This window comes from Cherax quadricarinatus, chromosome 29 (assembly GCF_038502225.1).
Source record: "Cherax quadricarinatus isolate ZL_2023a chromosome 29, ASM3850222v1, whole genome shotgun sequence".
NCBI classification, from domain to species: Eukaryota; Metazoa; Arthropoda; class Malacostraca; order Decapoda; family Parastacidae; genus Cherax; species Cherax quadricarinatus.
In genome coordinates, this window is record NC_091320.1 from 5,365,999 (window position 1) to 5,382,985 (window position 16,987).

General features: G+C 44.8%; 1 protein-coding gene across 1 annotated transcript; it reads left to right on the forward strand.

Annotated features, from left to right (window-relative positions):
- The first annotated feature begins 2,150 nt into the window (after positions 1–2,150).
- LOC128705849 (uncharacterized) lies at positions 2,151–4,079 on the forward strand. The gene is made up of 6 exons (XM_053800965.2): positions 2,151–2,257; positions 3,066–3,107; positions 3,188–3,271; positions 3,341–3,502; positions 3,693–3,824; positions 3,909–4,079. The coding sequence occupies exons 2-6, from the start codon at positions 3,066–3,068 to the stop codon at positions 4,020–4,022; spliced, it is 534 nt and encodes a 177-aa protein (XP_053656940.2). The 5' UTR covers positions 2,151–2,257; the 3' UTR covers positions 4,023–4,079.
- Positions 4,080–16,987: the final 12,908 nt, after the last annotated feature.

Genomic DNA, 16,987 nt, shown 5'->3' on the forward strand with positions numbered 1-16,987 from the left:
GTGCACTTCCGCCACCACCGTGCCAATTTGCAACCCAGCCTCAACCTGGGTCTCTGACATGCCTCCCCCCCTCTCACCACCTGGAACCCCAGCAGCATCCAGGGCACCCACAAGCCCCTCAACTGTGACCTCTCCTGGGGTCCCTAACAGGTCGTGGAGGACTGAATCAATGGTAGCCTCCACGGCCCTGTCCTCACCCAGTGACACCACATCTTTGGTCTCCGGTGCCTGCCTGGCAGTGCATGTCTCTCTCGGAAGAGTTACACACTCTTCCTCCCTCAAGGCCTCCTCGACCTCCACACTCCAAGCCTTGTTCAAGGAAACCGACTCAGGTCGTGCCAAATCCAACGTCTCAAGGTCCTCTGATGCCTCCTTATGCTGCTCCTTCGCCTGTGTACCCTGTTGTTTAACACACTGCGCAGCAATGTGATCATAGGCACCGCATAATCGACAGGTACGTTGTTGCCCTGCGTAAGTCACCATTACTTGAGTCCTGAAGTCTTCTAGGAAAATATAGGAAGGAATAGGATGCCTCAATGTCATTTTTAAGGAAAAACTTCCTTCAGGCATCCCAGAATACGATCCTTCCTTCCATTTCCCCAATGTCGCCATATGAACAGTCCCAAACTTCTCGAAGACAGCACGTAGGTCTGCCTCATTAGCCTCAAAGGGTACATTTCTTATCTTCACCCATGTATAATGGTGGGACACATCATGTAGCCTTACCGTCACTGCAGGATTCACTGGTACACAAAGATCTTGGAACCTGGCGACTATGTCCTCATATACACTTGCATTGAGAAATTTCACAAAAATTCTATATGCCCCGTTCAAGGCTACACCATACAGCTCTTCGTTGGCAATGCCGTATGTGTCCCTGATGATGGCAGGTAATAAAACTTGAGCTGAGTGGGCATGCACAGCCCCACGCACCACTTCTATGCCGATAGTGTTTACCCTTCTTCTTGCCGGCTGCGCCATTTTGAGAAAACTAAGTTGTCACCGGCTGACAGCAGAGGGCAGGCTCAGCTCACGTCCGCTCGTCCCAAAGGTTGAGCGACGAATTCCGGTACTTGTCTACCACCACCTCATACACACTTGCCAAATTAAACTTGACAAAGATCCTCGTCGTGCCATTCAGCGCTACTCCATATATCTCCTCGTCAGCAATACCATATGTCTCTCGTATGATTGCAGGTAGTAGCAGGTCCATAGAAGTTCCTGTCACAGCCCCACGGATAAGCTCAACAAAGACTGTGTTTATACATCTCCGGCTTGCCTGCGCCATGCTGTGAAAATATAACTGCCACTAATCAACGCCAGGGGCAGCAGCAGCGCACGTCCTCACTACTCAAAGGTTGAGTGATGAAATGAGGTAGCTCGCCAGAAAACAGCAGAGGGGTGCAGAGCACAACCGCACTCTACCGTGGTCAGGCAGCGAATGTTGGTGCTAATTATGTATATATAGTTGAGTCACTTGCAGGTTCATATAGTTTAATTTTTGGAGGGGCTGAGGTGTATTTGTTTTGTTTATCAATAATATTTTCAGGTTTAGGTATGTTTGACCTATCTAATGTCTGTATTATGTATATCAAGTTATTAGTAAAATATATATAAAAAGACATAGTTGCAAGGTTTTCAATTGTCACAAATAACTAATATACGTCTTTGTTTTATTCTTCGCTTTATAGCAAATTCATAATGAAATGTTTACTGAAAACGGATTCCTGAAACATAGAAATTATCCACAAATTATAGTTACATTGGCGGTTTAATGTCAGATGATCGATGCCAGCTACATCTAGCGGCGGTAAACAAAACTGTTTGTAAGATAAAATTTACTGTAGATATCTGGAACAACACCTCATAATTTACATAAAATATTGTTCAACATTAGTGGTAAGAGGTATGATGATAATATTAATGACAATATATAATTACGATACAATAACGATAATTCTAGCAACAACAAAATATGGATGTTGTTGTAGTAATTGGTTATTTTTGACTAATAAGCAGAGAGCTTTGGGTAAATTAGATACTATATGGAAAGAATACTTTAATGTTTAAAATTATAAATGTAGTAAACCTCTATTATTGGTTGAGAGACTTAGGAGAGGGAGACCAAAGTTACACGAAGCTTCTCGTCTTGGTAACAACAGTAGAAGTGTGGGAGGTAATGAGGTAACCCGCAACTCTTATTGCTTCATTCTCCTGATCTTCTCTTCCACAATAACACCACCTTGACCCTGCTAAGGTAAGTGTATACTAGACGGGCGTTTTGATTACGCAACTGAATAGAGGTGTATTGACTTCCGTTGGTTAGTGATTTATCTAGAAACTCGCGAGTTTGAAGTTTGAAATTCTCTTTGGCGAGGGAAATACTCTTATTGAGCCTCTATTTACTTCACTAAATAACTACCTGCATAAACTTAATATTACCATTAAGGAACGCTTCAGTTTTCCTTCTCCAAAACGATTCATGACTGGCTTGTACAAAACAATTCAACAAACTTGTATGGAAGTGGAAAAAATTCTTTCTTGTACGGGGAAAAATTTAATCTAGCCGTCTTCCTTTCAACTTCCCAAGGAATGTTTCTACTCTGCTTCCTAGTAACCATTAATTATCAGCATCTGTTTTCCTATCACTAGTTAACGAATAAATTTTGCCTCTAGTTAAGGCATAGCCGTTTCCTCTTACTTCCTTCCTAACTGCAGAAACCAGGAGACATTAAACTGGAAGATTTCTTGACAATTAGAATATAAACAGTAGCCTCGAGTCTACAATACTTTTGACAAAAGATGTCTTGCCTTTTATTCTATACTTAATTATTCGTAAATCGGCCCCTTAATGGAAACTATGGGTCTTTTTGCAAATACCCTCCCTCTTCGCAGGAAGAAATTTATCTATCCCTGGTATAATTCTCAAAGTTCTCTGGCTTACTGCTATTCATATTACATACTACTCTTAAACACCCCACCCTCCCGTCCTCTATCGAATACTAAGCTCGTAAAATTGAAAGCTTAAACCAACAATTACTTGTGTAAACTATTTTTTGTTACAGATGGCTGTTCTTGCGCTTCTAGTCTACGGATGCATCACTCTGGTAAGTCTATCCCTATTCCCGTACCATATGGTCTTCATATTCAGATTAAACTAAATTATGGATTTCAAATTTTCCTGCAGGTTCACGGCCAAGGAGTTCCTACCTACGATACTCATTTACCCATTCCCCTTCCAACGCAGTCAACCTCGACAGTCACGGAACAGGCAAGTAATTATTTAATTTTACTTCTATGGCTTCCTTCTACTTATTGCTAATACTTTACTTTCTTGCAGACTACCGTAACCCACACACTGAGGGAGACCACCACATCGGACGTGTGGGTGACCGATCAAACGGTAATCACGTTAACTGTCTCACAAGCATCCACTAAATGGGACTTCTTGCCTCGGGAGCCACTAACAGTAACATCAGTTATAAGGATAACTTCCACACCGGTATGAATTTTACTGTATTTACTAATTTCTTTAAACCTTTACACTTGCCTTGCAATAAGCTCCCTGACGTGAGCTTCCTAATAGCAATACTAAGAGTAAAACGGTATCTTGGTATCGCGTAGCTTTTTGTACTACAGTAGGATTCCTCTTACCTTTAACATCTGAAACTAAGCAAGCTTAACTTTTACAGGTACTAGTTGTAACTGCTACATCGGTAACTAACCCAGTGAGAACAATGGTCTCAGTCTTCAGTCGGTTCGTCACAGTTACAGACACTGTGAAATACTGGCAAACAATAACTCACGTTGCACTCTCCCACGAGGTACTGAAATTTGATTTTTTGGTTTAAGAGCAGAGTGTAAAATTTTTACTAAACTTACCCAATTTAATTTTTATCCTCCCGCAGATTCAAACAGTTCCTGTGGTCACTACACAAGAACTCCTGCAAGAGATAATAACTACTGTTACCCAGATTGTAACTACCACAGTTACTTCGACAACTGCTCGCCTCTATAATTAACTTTTCCTTTTGGTAATTAAATTTAACTTAAAACTTCTAATTAAAGAATGTTAAAAGGTTCTTGCTTCATCTATTCCTATTTTCTGCAAGAAAGTTGCTTCATCTGCACAAAATATTCCCATCGAGGAATGTCGCCTTGACGCTGGTGACTGCTGATGTAGGAAGTTGGATCTGTCCTCCGGTTCCTTTAATGAAACCTGAATGCTTAACAAATTCCCCCCCACAAGTTCTATAATCCTAAGTTTAACTCTTCCTTCCCCCTGTAATGCAAAACTAATTTAGTTTTCGCTAATGCCTTCAGTAATTACTACCATATAGCTGCTTGACAGCCTTGGAATCGCATCACTTAATTACCCCTTAAACGGGTATGTCTAGACTTCTCTCCCCCCCCCCCTTAAGGAAGGTGATTGGCTACCACGGACGAGTAGCTAATAATAGCTGCGACCAGCCGAGGATTCGAACCAATGTAGTTTCGGCCTGCCTCATGGTGATCGAAAATCACGTGCTCTAATCCACAGTACTCAATCCTGCAAAAAATCTCTCCCAGCAGATCTATATACTGCTTGTGGAGGCTAGGTACACTAAACTGTGTAGATCGAAATTGGCTGAGGCAGATTTTTAAAATCAGACTGTGGAAAGGTACTGATCAAACGGGTGGAGAAAAATAATGGCCCTAAACTAACGTCAGTTACTATTCTACGTGTAGGTGGATCTTTAAGGTCATGAGTGCTGTGAAAACTTCAGAGGCGATGTGCTCAGTGCCTCCTATAGTCATCACTGCAATCGCTCATGAATAGTATTCGCTTCTGCATATAGGCTATGCACGGGTGAGGAGCAAAACGCCTGAAGCTTCATGATGGACGGGATTAAGTTTAGGAAGAATATATATTGTCGCTATAGTCTTAGTTTAGACAATTAGGGTTATATGCAGTCTAGGTAGTTAAATGATATGGGGGGGGGCCCCCCACGAAACTGAAAGTTGCTTTCACAGGTAATGGAAAGTTTCCAGGACAGCCGGCGATTCAAAGGCGCAAAGAGTTATCACGTTTAGGGATACGGGCACATTGAAGAGTTTAATTTCTTCGTTTGGTGAAATTGTTGGTTTTAACCCATGCGTAGTGGCCCAATGGGGGAAAAAAGTTGCCAGCATTCTGTAGCGAGGCTGCTAGACTAGTCGGCTCCTGCACAGGCCGTAGCAGTCTTCAAAACAGTGATAACCAAATATATTACAGGCCGTATCATTTATAGTAGGGCAAGTGGTGCTAACCTCATCCCTGAGGGACACCCTCGGCTTGGACGAAGTCAAAGGAAGGCAAATTTAACCAGAACACTAAAATTCCCCAAGTTTAAGGAAAACTTTCTTAAAAGATTTAAGGAATGAGCTTTAGCCAAGATCTTTATGCCTTTCATTAAAAAAAAAAAAACTATAACCAAGTGGTTACCAGCAAACTCATTACTTGCATAGCCCTTGTGGTTTAGGTGTTTTTTTAAATAAAATACACCTGACTAAGGGGTCCAGTAGTGGAGCTACCCTTACGAAAGCCATTTTGGCTAGAATCTGGTCTCGATACAAAGTAAAATTTACCAGACGTTCAATCGGCTCCCTAATTGCACTTTTAGAGCAATGGGACGATAGTGACTAAAGTCCCGAAATGCCTGGTTTAAGAAAGCAGAACCATGGCAAATTTCCACAGCTGAGGAACTCCTTCTGATCAATTAAGATTAGAGACTTGAGAGGACTGTAAGGGCTGTTTGATATAAATGTTGAAGCGTAGGAATATGAATGCAATCAGGCCCCGCTGTCGATCTGCAAGCAGAAAGTTGACCACATCTAGAAATGTTAAAGGCACACAAGACTTCTCTGCTAGAATAAAAGTAACTGGCAAGCTGAGGAGGAACTGCTCTTCAAGGGAGGGGGGGTGGCTTCTTGGCGTGAAGAGGCTCTTGGTCTGAGGAATTAAACCTGTCGGTCTCCTTCCTCAGACAGAGCCTAATTACCCTCCAATCCCCCTTCCCTATCCCATCCTCCTTTTTCCTTTCCTCCTCCCCACCCCTCCCTTTTGCCCTTCCTTTTTTGGCCTTTGGGATTTTTTCCCACAGGCCCACTAGTTCCTAGGTAGGGGAAAGGGTACTGGGGACCATCTCATTCCATTGAGGTTCTTGGCTGTGGCGTAGTTTGCTGTGGAGTCTGGATCGCCTGGGGATGTTCCGCTCCCTCTCCGGTATCCCAGAGGGTGGCTTTGGGCGTCTTTTGGGAGACTGGTGTATCTGGAAGCCACCTTTCAGATTCCAGGGGTGCTGGCAGGAGGTGGTACACTTTGTGGCGGATATCCGGCTGCCCCCTCTTGTCCACCAAGGTAGCTCGGCAGATGTTAGGTCACTATCCTGGATTGCTGGTTTACTGGCATGAAGTGTAGGGTATGGCATGGGTTCCATGCTGCATCTGCGCTACTTGTGGTGCTGAGGTCCTCTTGGGCGTGGAGGGAGATTTCAGGCCCTTTTATTCATCCTAGGAACTATCCCTACTTTTTGAGACAAGGTAACCTAACCATGGAGCACCGATCCATGACCCCACTAATCCCATGGCCCTTCTTGTTACTGCACCCCGTTCTGACCTTGTTTTGGCCACTCTTTAGACATTCCTAAGGCCCTTGTATCTCTTGCTGGTGCTGTTTCGTCACCTGCTTCAGGTGCTGGGGTTTAGACTTTAGATTTGTCTGACCTCTGCTCTCCTTTGACTGCTTCCGGCCTCTCCCTCTATGGTGCACTCTGCTGTTACCTATCCCATCTCAGGCTATAATTTACTTTATTCTTCAGCTCCTTTTCCTGATGGGACCTTTAATGAAAGTGCCCTTCTATGCACTGATATTCCGTACCATCAGCAATTTGTTCATCCTTCGCTGCATTACACAGCGGCCCGTATCCACTTGCATAGGTGGTATACACTGTTCTTTGTATCTCCTTCTCGGGCATCATCTATCTGGGATATTGCCTTTCTTATTTCGTCATTACCGCCACCACTTCTGTTACTTGGCGATTTTAATGCCCATCATTTCCTCTGAGGGGAAGGGGGTCTCAACTGATTCTCGTGGCATTCAGTTACAGGCTTTTCTTGCTACCTGCCCCCTCAATGTTTAAAATACAGGTAGTCTCCCCCATTTTGATCCTCAGACTTACTCTCTTGCATCGATCTGTTTGCTCTTCCTCTGCCACACTAGACTTCACCTGGTCTAATCTCCTGCATTTTCACGAGTGATCATTTTCCAATCATTCTTACTTCATATTCACCACCTCTTTGTAGCCCATGCTGGCAATTTGATCAGGTAAATTGGGACATTTACTCACAACTGGTTTTTAGCGAGGCTCCTTCGTCCTCCATTGAGCTTTTACACCTCTTCTCGTCAGTTTTAACCGCAGCTTCTCAGTCTATACCCCAAATCTAGGGCAGGCATTCTCAGACATGCATGCCTTGGTGGTCTCCTGCTTGTGCTCGTGCAGTACGTTTTAAACTCACTGCCTGGGGCAGGTAACGGTACAATAGAATCACTGACTTCTTGATTTTAAGCAGAAGCGTGCGAATGCTCGCAGTGTCATCCTTGACGCTAAATGCACTTGCTGGCGAGATTGTCTCCACCATTCTGCTTCCTCCGAGTGCAGTCTAGAAAAAGTATGGAAACAGTGGTAAATATTCTGATCCGGCTCCTGTTCTTCAGGTTGCCAGTGTTGATATAACAAACCCTCTAGATGTTGCCATTGAAATTGACAATCATCTGGTCCATATTTATCTAGGGCTCCATCTCTGCCCCTCGTTTCTTTCCTCAGTCTGCCAGAGTTAGCACCCTTGGACTTCTCTCAGAAGAACAGTATGATGTGCCTTTTGCACTTCAGGAACTGGAGGAAACTCTCAGGCTGCCAATCATCGACAGCTGGGCCCGACGACATTCATATTCGTATGTTAACATTTACATCAGTCAGCCCTTGCAGTCCTCTTATGCCTTTTCAATCTTATTTGGTCACAAGGAGTTCTTCCACAGCTGTGGAAATCTGCCCTTTCCACAAACCGGGTACTACGGGACATGAAGCCTCCCACTATTGTCCCAGTGCTCTTTCCAGTGCAGTTTGCAAAGTGATGGAATGTCTGGTAAACACAAGTTTAATGTGGTATTTAGAGACTCGCAAGTCTCTCCACTCGTCAATATGGCTTTCGTAAGGGCCGTTCTGCCATTGACCCCTTACTACGCTTGGATACGTATGTTCGTAATGCCTTTGCGAATAACCACTGTTATTGCCATGCTTTTTGACCTTGAGAAGGCATATGACAAAACTTGGAGGTATAATAGTTTGGTCCAAGCCCACTCCTTAGGCCTCAGAGGCAGTCTACCATCTTTCCTTAAGAATTTTTTAACTGAGATATTTCCGTGTTAGTCAATGTGCTCTCCCCGGACTTTGTCCAAGCTGAAGGTGTCCCTCAGGGATATTCTGAGCACAACACTTTCTCCTTGCTATAAATGATTTGGCCTGTTCTTCCATCCAATATTTGGTCATCACTCTATGTAGATGACTTCGCTATTGCTTGTGCAGGCGCTCACTGTCGCCTCGTTAGTTTCTCCAGCATGCGGTCGACAGTGTTTCCAATTGGGCCACCACGCATGGGTTTAAATTTTCCAGCACCAAAACTCTCCAAATTACTTTCACTAGATGCTGTCATCTCCGATCATCCTTTGTACCTCTATGGCTCCCGTATCCCTGAACGTGATAGTCAGGTTTCTAGGCCATCTCTTTGACCGTAGGTTATCCTGGAAACCCCACTTTACCTCTAAAGGCAACTTGTCACAGCCGGCTGAACCTTCTTAAAACCCTTGCTCATCTTTCATGGGGAGCTGATTGTCGAACTCTCCTTCGCCTACATTCAGCCCTCATTTTATCGGAACTATTATGGTGGCTAGATCTATTCAGCGGCCTCTCCTGCTAGTCTCTCTAGCCTTAACCCCATCCATGACCAACGATTGTTTATGCCTTGGTGCTTTTCGCTCTTCCCCTGTTGAGAGCCTCTATGCCGAAGCGAATGTTCCATCCTTGTCCGAACGCCGTGATGCCCATTGCCTTCTCTATGTGCACTCACGATCTCTGCAATCCTTCCATGTATAGAATGATCAATGATATTAGTAGACATTCTTTATTTGTTCACCATCCTGGTTTGCTCCATCCCTTCTCTTGGCCTATATTCACTCTTCCCTTCAGTTACAGCCTTTATATGTTCCTGTAGCATCTCTTTCCCCTACCCCCCTGGGAAGTTCCAGCTGTTCTGGTCTGTTCTTTTTTCACTCCCTTGCTCAAAAGCCCAACTGCCTATGGTGGCTTCCTGCTCTTTTTCTTAACCACTTCCACTCTCTCTCATGCCATTGCAGTGTACACAGATGGATCTGTCTTCTGACGGCGTCGGATTCGCAGCAGTGTTTCCGGATAGAATCGTGCGAGGGCATTTACCATCTTCGGCTAGCATTTTTACTGCAGAATTGTACGCCATTCTTGCAGTATTTATTCGTATTGCATCTATGCCTGTCATCATTTGTGGTTCTCAGACTCCCTTAGTGCTCTACGGGCTATACAGAAATTTGATACCTCACCCCCTAGTTTTCTGTATCCAACTTTGGCTATGCCATATCTCTACCAAGCATAGATATTGTTTTTTGTTGGGTCCCTGGACATGTTGACGTACAGGGCAATGTACAGGCACACTGCTGCGCGGTCAGCAGTACATGACCTACCAGTTTCATATAGTGGTGTTCCATTTACGGGCTATTTTGCTGCAATAGCTGCCAACCTTCACACCCGTTGTCAACAACGTTGGTCTACTCTCCTCGGTAACAAACTTCAATCTATTAAACCGAGTATAGGTTACTGGCCCTCATCTTGTCACCAGTGTCGAGGTTGGGAGACTACTCTCTCCCATCTTCGCATTGGCCATACTCGTCTTAATCATGGATATCTCGTGGAGAGGCTCCCTGCTCCTGTGAGAATTGTCAGGTTCCAGTATCGGTCAGCAGTCGTCGCTCAACCTTTGGGATGAGCGGACGTGAGCTGAGCCTGCCCTCTGCTGTCAGCCGGTGACAACTTGGTTTTCTCAAAATGGCACAGCAGGCAAGAAGGGTAAACACTGTCGGCATAGAAGTGGTGCGTGGGGCTGTGCATGCCCACTCAGCTCAAGTTTTATTACCTGCCATCATCAGGGACACATACGGCATTGCCAATGAAGAGCTGTATGGTGTAGCCTTGAACGGGGCATATAGAATTTGTGAAATTTCTCAATGCAAGTGTATATGAGGACATAGTCGCCAGGTTCCAAGATCTTTGTGTACCAGTGAATCCTGCAGTGACGGTAAGGCTACATGATGTGTCCCGCCATTATACGTGGGTGAAGATAAGAAATGTACCCTTTGAAGCTAATGAGGCAGACCTACGTGCCGTCTTCGAGAAGTTTGGGACTGTTCATATGGCGACATTGGGGAAATGGAAGGAAGGATCGTATTCTGGGATGCCTGAAGGAAGTTTTTCCTTAAAAATGACATTGAGGCATCCTATTCCTTCCTATATTTTCCTAGAAGACTTCAGGACTCAAGTAATGGTGACTTACGCAGGGCAACAATGTACCTGTCGATTATGCGGTGCCTATGATCACATTGCTGTGCAGTGTGTTAAACAACAGGGTACACAGGCGAAGGAGCAGCATAAGGAGGCATCAGAGGACCTTGAGACGTTGAATTTGGCACGACCTGAGTCGGTTTCCTTGAACAAGGCTTGGAGTGTGGAGGTCGAGGAGGCCTTGAGGGAGGAAGAGTGTGTAGCTCTTCCGAGAGAGACATGCACTGCCGGGCAGGCACCGGAGACTAAAGATGTGGTGTCACTGGGTGAGGACAGGGCCGTGGAGGCTACCATTGATTCAGTCCTCCACGACCTGTTAGGGACCCCAGGAGAGGTCACAGTTGAGGGGCTTGTGGGTGCCCTGGATGCTGCTGGGGTTCCAGGTGGTGAGAGGGGGGGAGGCATGTCAGAGACCCAGGTTGAGGCTGGGTTGCAAATTGGCACGGTGGTGGCGGAAGTGCACGGGGATGGTTTCCAGGTGGAGGCGGGGAGAAAGGCTCGAGTGTCACGGAAGAGAGCGGCAGTGCCCTCGGACGTGGACGATGTGGATGTGCTCACTCCGGCACAGCGTTCGGGCAAAAAGGTTTGGGTTGAAGTGGTTGAGCATGGACCTGGGGGGTCCAGGGGCAAGGGGCATGTGAAAGCAGATCACAGAAAGGTGATTGAAGATCAAGGGCGTATAAAGGGGAAAGGGGATAAAGGTGGTGCAATACGTAAAGGAAAACCTCCATTGACAAATTCAAGAGTCTCTCTATAAATGTTAATGGTCTGAAAAATTCTAGGAAGTGTGAATGGTTTCATGAGATGCTCATTAGGTATGGTGTAGATGTAGTGTTTGTGCAAGAGCACAACCACAAGCCGGGTTGTATGTTGATGATTGAGGGGTATACTGTATATGCGGCACACTCAACGAGATTGAGAGGAGGAGTGGCTATTTTGGTGAGGGAGGCTAGCCCGTTTATTGTACATCATTGTGAGGAGGGGGGTGAGGGGAGGGTTATAAGAGTGGATGGGACATGGGGAAGAGATAAGATGTCTTTTGTGTGTTTATGGTCCGGCGGAGGGGGACAGTCGAGTGAAGAATGAGTTCGTACATGTAGTGTTGGTGTAACACTTAAGGTCGTTTCCAGCATTAGCTGTGGTGGGAGGGGACTGGAATTGCGTTATACGCCGCAAGGATGTGGAACCTAGGGGAGCAGGATATTGTTCTGGCGTTCTGAGGGACCTGTTAACCGGGGTGGGGTTGGTGGATGTAGAGGGGGGGGCGGCGTGGGAGGTGCAGCACACCTTTGTGAGGCAGGGGTATGCTGCACGGCTGGACAGGATATACGTGACAAGGAAAGCTGTGGTGCGGAGTGTAAGGGTTTTGGATGTCTTTTTTTCTGATCATAGAGGTGTTTTGGTGGATTTGGGATGGGAGGGTCGGCCGAACAGGTATAAGAGTTATTGGAAATTGAATGTTCGGTTGCTTCAAGATGTTGAGGGGAGGGTCCTATTTGCACAATGGTGGAAAGGCTTATGGGAAGGGATGGAAGTCAATGGGGATGTGTTGAGATGGTGGGATGTGACGGCGAAGACGAGGATTCGAGAGTTCTATGTCCCACAGGGAAGGCACGAGAATCAGTTGGCTTATGGGCTTATTAGGTATCTTGAGGGGCAGTTAAGGGAGTATTATGAGAGAGGAAGGGGGGGATGGGAGCCCCTGTGGCTGACATAGGAGTGAAGGAACGCCTAATGGAAGTGCAAAATGAGAGGTTTGATGCGGCAAGGGTTTTAGGGGGGTTGGAGGAGGTCATGTGGGGTGATAGACCATCGGCGTGTGTCCTGCGAGGGCAGGGGCACCGGCGCGTTGCAATGGAAATGGTGGGTTTGAGAGTTCTTTAGGACATCGAGGGGTATAGGGAGGGACAAGATTTGGTGACGACGGAGGGGATGGGAGGGTATGTTGATTCTTGGCTCAGTGCACACATGAGGAGTGTGGATGTGAGAGAGGGGGCTTTAAGAGAGACAGGGGGATGGGTGCGGAGTGTGCTGGACAGGGACGACAGGGAACAGTTACAGGGGCCTATTGTGGAGGAAGAGGTGTGGACGGCTTTAATGAGTATGAGCAGGGGTAAGGCACCGGGGATAGATGGGCTGCCTGCGGAGTTTTACATACAGCATTGGGGAGTATTAAAAGATTTTTTGGTGCAATTATTTAATATCATAAAAGAGAGGGGTGCGTTGGGACCATTGCAGGCGACAGCACTAGTAGTTTTGGTGCCAAAGGGTGAAAGTCAGTGCACAGTGAGAGATTACCGGATGATATCACTCGTGTGCGCAGACTACAAACTTTTTGCAAAAATTTTGGGAAATCGTATAAAAAAGGTCATTGGAAAGGTAATAGTGAGGGGTCAATATGGGATTCCGGGGAGATCAATGTATGAGGGGCATGGGGTTATTAGAAGGTTTATTGAGGGTCCACAAGAGGGGGAACGTGGGGTATTGGCGTTGGATTGGAGAACGGCATATGACAGTGTCGAGAGGGAGGCTCTGTGGAGAATCATGGAGTGGCAAGGGTTCGGGGAGGACATTGTGAATTGGGCACGTACTTTATATCGGGGAGCTGGGATGTGTGTACAGATAAATGGGAGGGTGGGGTTGCATGTGAAAATGGGCAGGGGATTGAGGCAAGGTTGCCCGTTGTCACAAATATTATTTGCATGTTTACAGAATCCGTTTTATAGGGCAGTGGAAAGGTGCATACAGGAGGGGGTAAGGGAGGACATACGAGGTGGGAGTCCCAGTATCATAGGTTATGTTGATGACACAACTGTCCTAGTGAGTGGGAGGGAGGGATTGGAGGGTCTGGAGAGAGTTATAGATGTTTTTGGGATGGCAACAGGTATGGCAGTGAATGTGCATAAATCAAAGCTCATGATATTGGTTGAATGGGATGGGCAGGAGGGTGGGGGGGGGGGGGTGAGGTGGAGTGTCGTGGACCGGGTGAAAATTTGTGGAGTTGTGTATATGGGTAATGCTCAGATGGCGAGGGAGAATAATTCAAAGGGTGTGGTAGACAGGGTATTGGGAAGATTGTCAGGATTGAGGCCGACACATCTCACGCTACACCAGAGGGTCATTGTGGTCAATGTGCTTTTGTACAGTAAAATATGGCATGTGGCAGCTTTGTACCCTTTGGTGTATGGGGATGTCCGGAGATTGTTGAGCAGAGTTTTCCGTTTTATCTGGGGTTCGGGATGCGATTGGTTGAAAAGAGAGGTGGTAACACTTCCGGTGGCCTTGGGAGGGCTGGGGTTAATTCATTTGGAAAGAAGGTTGAAGTGTGTATATGTGAAACATGGGTTGCTAAGGGCTTGGGGGGAAGGGAGTGGAGGGTTGGGGATGCTGCAGGGAGATCTTCGGAGATGGTGGAAGGGACAAGATTTAAGAGATGGTGAGGAGTTGTTGCGTCTATTGATGATGGTCAGAGAGCCGAGAAACATGCGGGTAGGGTCCATGGAGAGGAAGATATGGCCTAGGGTGGTAGTGGCAACGGAAAGGTGTACCCGATGTACGCATGGGAAGACATTTGGGGCCGATTAAAAGGGTTACGCATCCGGCCACGCGTGAGGGAGGTAATATATAGGTTTCTTCACGGAATATTGCCGTCTGGGGTTGTTTTACGAAATAGGCGAATAAGGGAGGGTGGGGTGTGTCAGGTTTGTGGGGTAGATGAATCAGCTTTTCATGTAGTTTATTTTTGTGAAAGCCTAGGGATTGTGCGGGAATGGTTAGGGAAAGTAATCCGGTATGTGGGGGGGGGGGGGGGAAAGGGTTGTCGGTTTTGAGAGCGCTCAGTTTAGATGTAGATGGGGTTGGGGTAAAGGTTCAAAGGGCAGTGGCTTACTTAATGGTTGATTTTGTGTATATATCATGGGCAATGAGATACAAAGGGGCGGAGGAACGTAGGATGGCCATAGCAGCATTCTTTTATAGAACAAAGTGTCGTAACAGGGAAATATATGGTAGGAGGTGGGAGAGGGATTTCTCGGAGGGCTACAGGGACTTTCAATTGAGGGATTTATGGTCTTTATAAGCGGTCAGGGGAATGAACGAGCTGGCCTTCCCAGGGGGGGGGGTGTTGCAGAGGATGATTGTGTGAGTGTGTGTGGAATTGTGTGAGGAAAGGATGTTGAGGTGATATCAATGTGATATTCAATGTAATGTCTTGGTGTTATTGTGAACACCGATGATTATAATTTATCTAAGGATTCCTTCATGTTTTGTAAGGATGTACATGAGCATGTTAGTATATAAGCATATTTTAACCTGTAATTATACATGTCTACCTATATATGAGCAATGTAACTTGTCATAATAATGAGTTTTCATACCTGTTTTTTTTAACTAGTGGAACGTTTTGGTATTGTATATAATGTAAGATCTTGCCTGGGATGTTTTTGCTTATATATTGTTACAGATGTTTTTTTTTGTCACATTTTCATTATATATGTTCAAGTGAATGAGTTTTTGATCTTGTGTATAGCCAGGTGAAACTGGTCAGTTTTTCATTGGGGGGGGGTAGGAGTTTAAGTAATCTCTGCAATAGCAGGTCATGTGATACACATATTGTATTAGATGTCTAATGTTGTCCATTCTCTGTAGGATGTGATGTATAGATTATCTCCGACAGTGTAAATAATCTGTCTGCTGGAGGGAATAATGTGTAAATTTATTTATTATTGTGGTAGGTTTATGTGTGTAGCGTGTTTTTAGGGTGATATATTATAAGATGCTAATTACTATCAAGGACTGTTGGTGGTTATGAGTGGTGACGGCAGACACAGTTACTAGGCATGTTGGGGGGGGGGGGTTGAAGTGTCAGCGGTAGTGTCTTAAACCCACCCCCGTGCACGATATTAATTATTACCATAGGGTATATGAGGGTAGGGTGGATTGTGTTCTATGGTGGATGTGAGCCATCAGGTTCAGACATTCCTTGTATTATAGTGTCAGCCGTTTAGCTGGCTGGATTGTGTTTATATATATATATATTGTCATTGAAGTTTTTAATGCTTTTACAAATGTGTATGTATAAGAGTTTTGTCACTGTGTATCTAAGGTGAAAGTGGCACGTTTTTCATGGGGGGGGAGTGTAAGCTTTACTGGGTGGGTTGTGTATATATATATATATATATATATATATATATATATATATATATATATATATATATATATATATATATATATATATATATATATATTATATATATAATTATATATATATATATATATATATATATATATATATATATATATATATATATATATATATATATATATATATATATATATATATGTATGTGACCACCTTTTCATGTGAAGCCCAGTACGTACAAGCGGTGTTTGATTTGAGTGCAGCAGCCAGTTCTGTCATTATATATGTGCTTCTTCAGTACTGTGTAGTCACAGTTGATTATTGTTCACTGCCTGTATCTTGTTACATATTGATTATGTACCCATATATTTTTGTACCTGAGTTTTAAATAAAATATAAAAAAAAAAACTCTTGCTACCCTCTACCCCAGCTCTATCCCCTGCCCGCTGTTTTCTGTAACCTACTAATCATCCCTCCCCCCTTCTGCCGCCCGATACCCTCGCTTCCTTCCCTACCCTGCAGCACTGTATAGCCCTTGTGGCTTAGCGCTTCTTTTTGATTATAACAATAATAATAATGTACAGAGGGCGATGTAACTGCAAAAACAATCCCGCTAGCAATTGTGTTCAGCTTCACGTATGGCATCGGGCAATCGTTTTGTCCACTTAAAATCGAGGTAGTCGTGTTGTAACGATATTTGCCCCCATGCAGTAAGTTTCAAATTTTCTGCCCAAGCACAAGCAGGAGACCAACAAGGCACGCATTTCCGAGTGCCTACTAGAGGTTTGAGGGATTTAATGTGCAGCCACGGTTAAAAAAATCAAGAATAGTTTTAACAGTTCATCAGCAACTCTGGAATAAGAGCTATGGGAGTCTCCTTTTGGAGGCTGAGATGGGAAACTGCCATGGTATAAGAAGCCCTCTAAGACATCTTTTCAAGGAAATCATTCAATGGTGAGAATAGATGGGGGGAAAAGTGTTAACCAATGATATGGAGATTCTGGAGCTAGTTACTCCAGATTGTCTTAATTACCTGTGGAAGGATATTCACAGTAAGAATTTTTTTTTTATATTTTATTGAAAAACGCAATACATAGTTATACATGTAGACAATGTAAGCAATGAAACGTATCCATTATATATAACAAAAGAAAACTCCACATTCCCTTCCGTAGCACTAAAC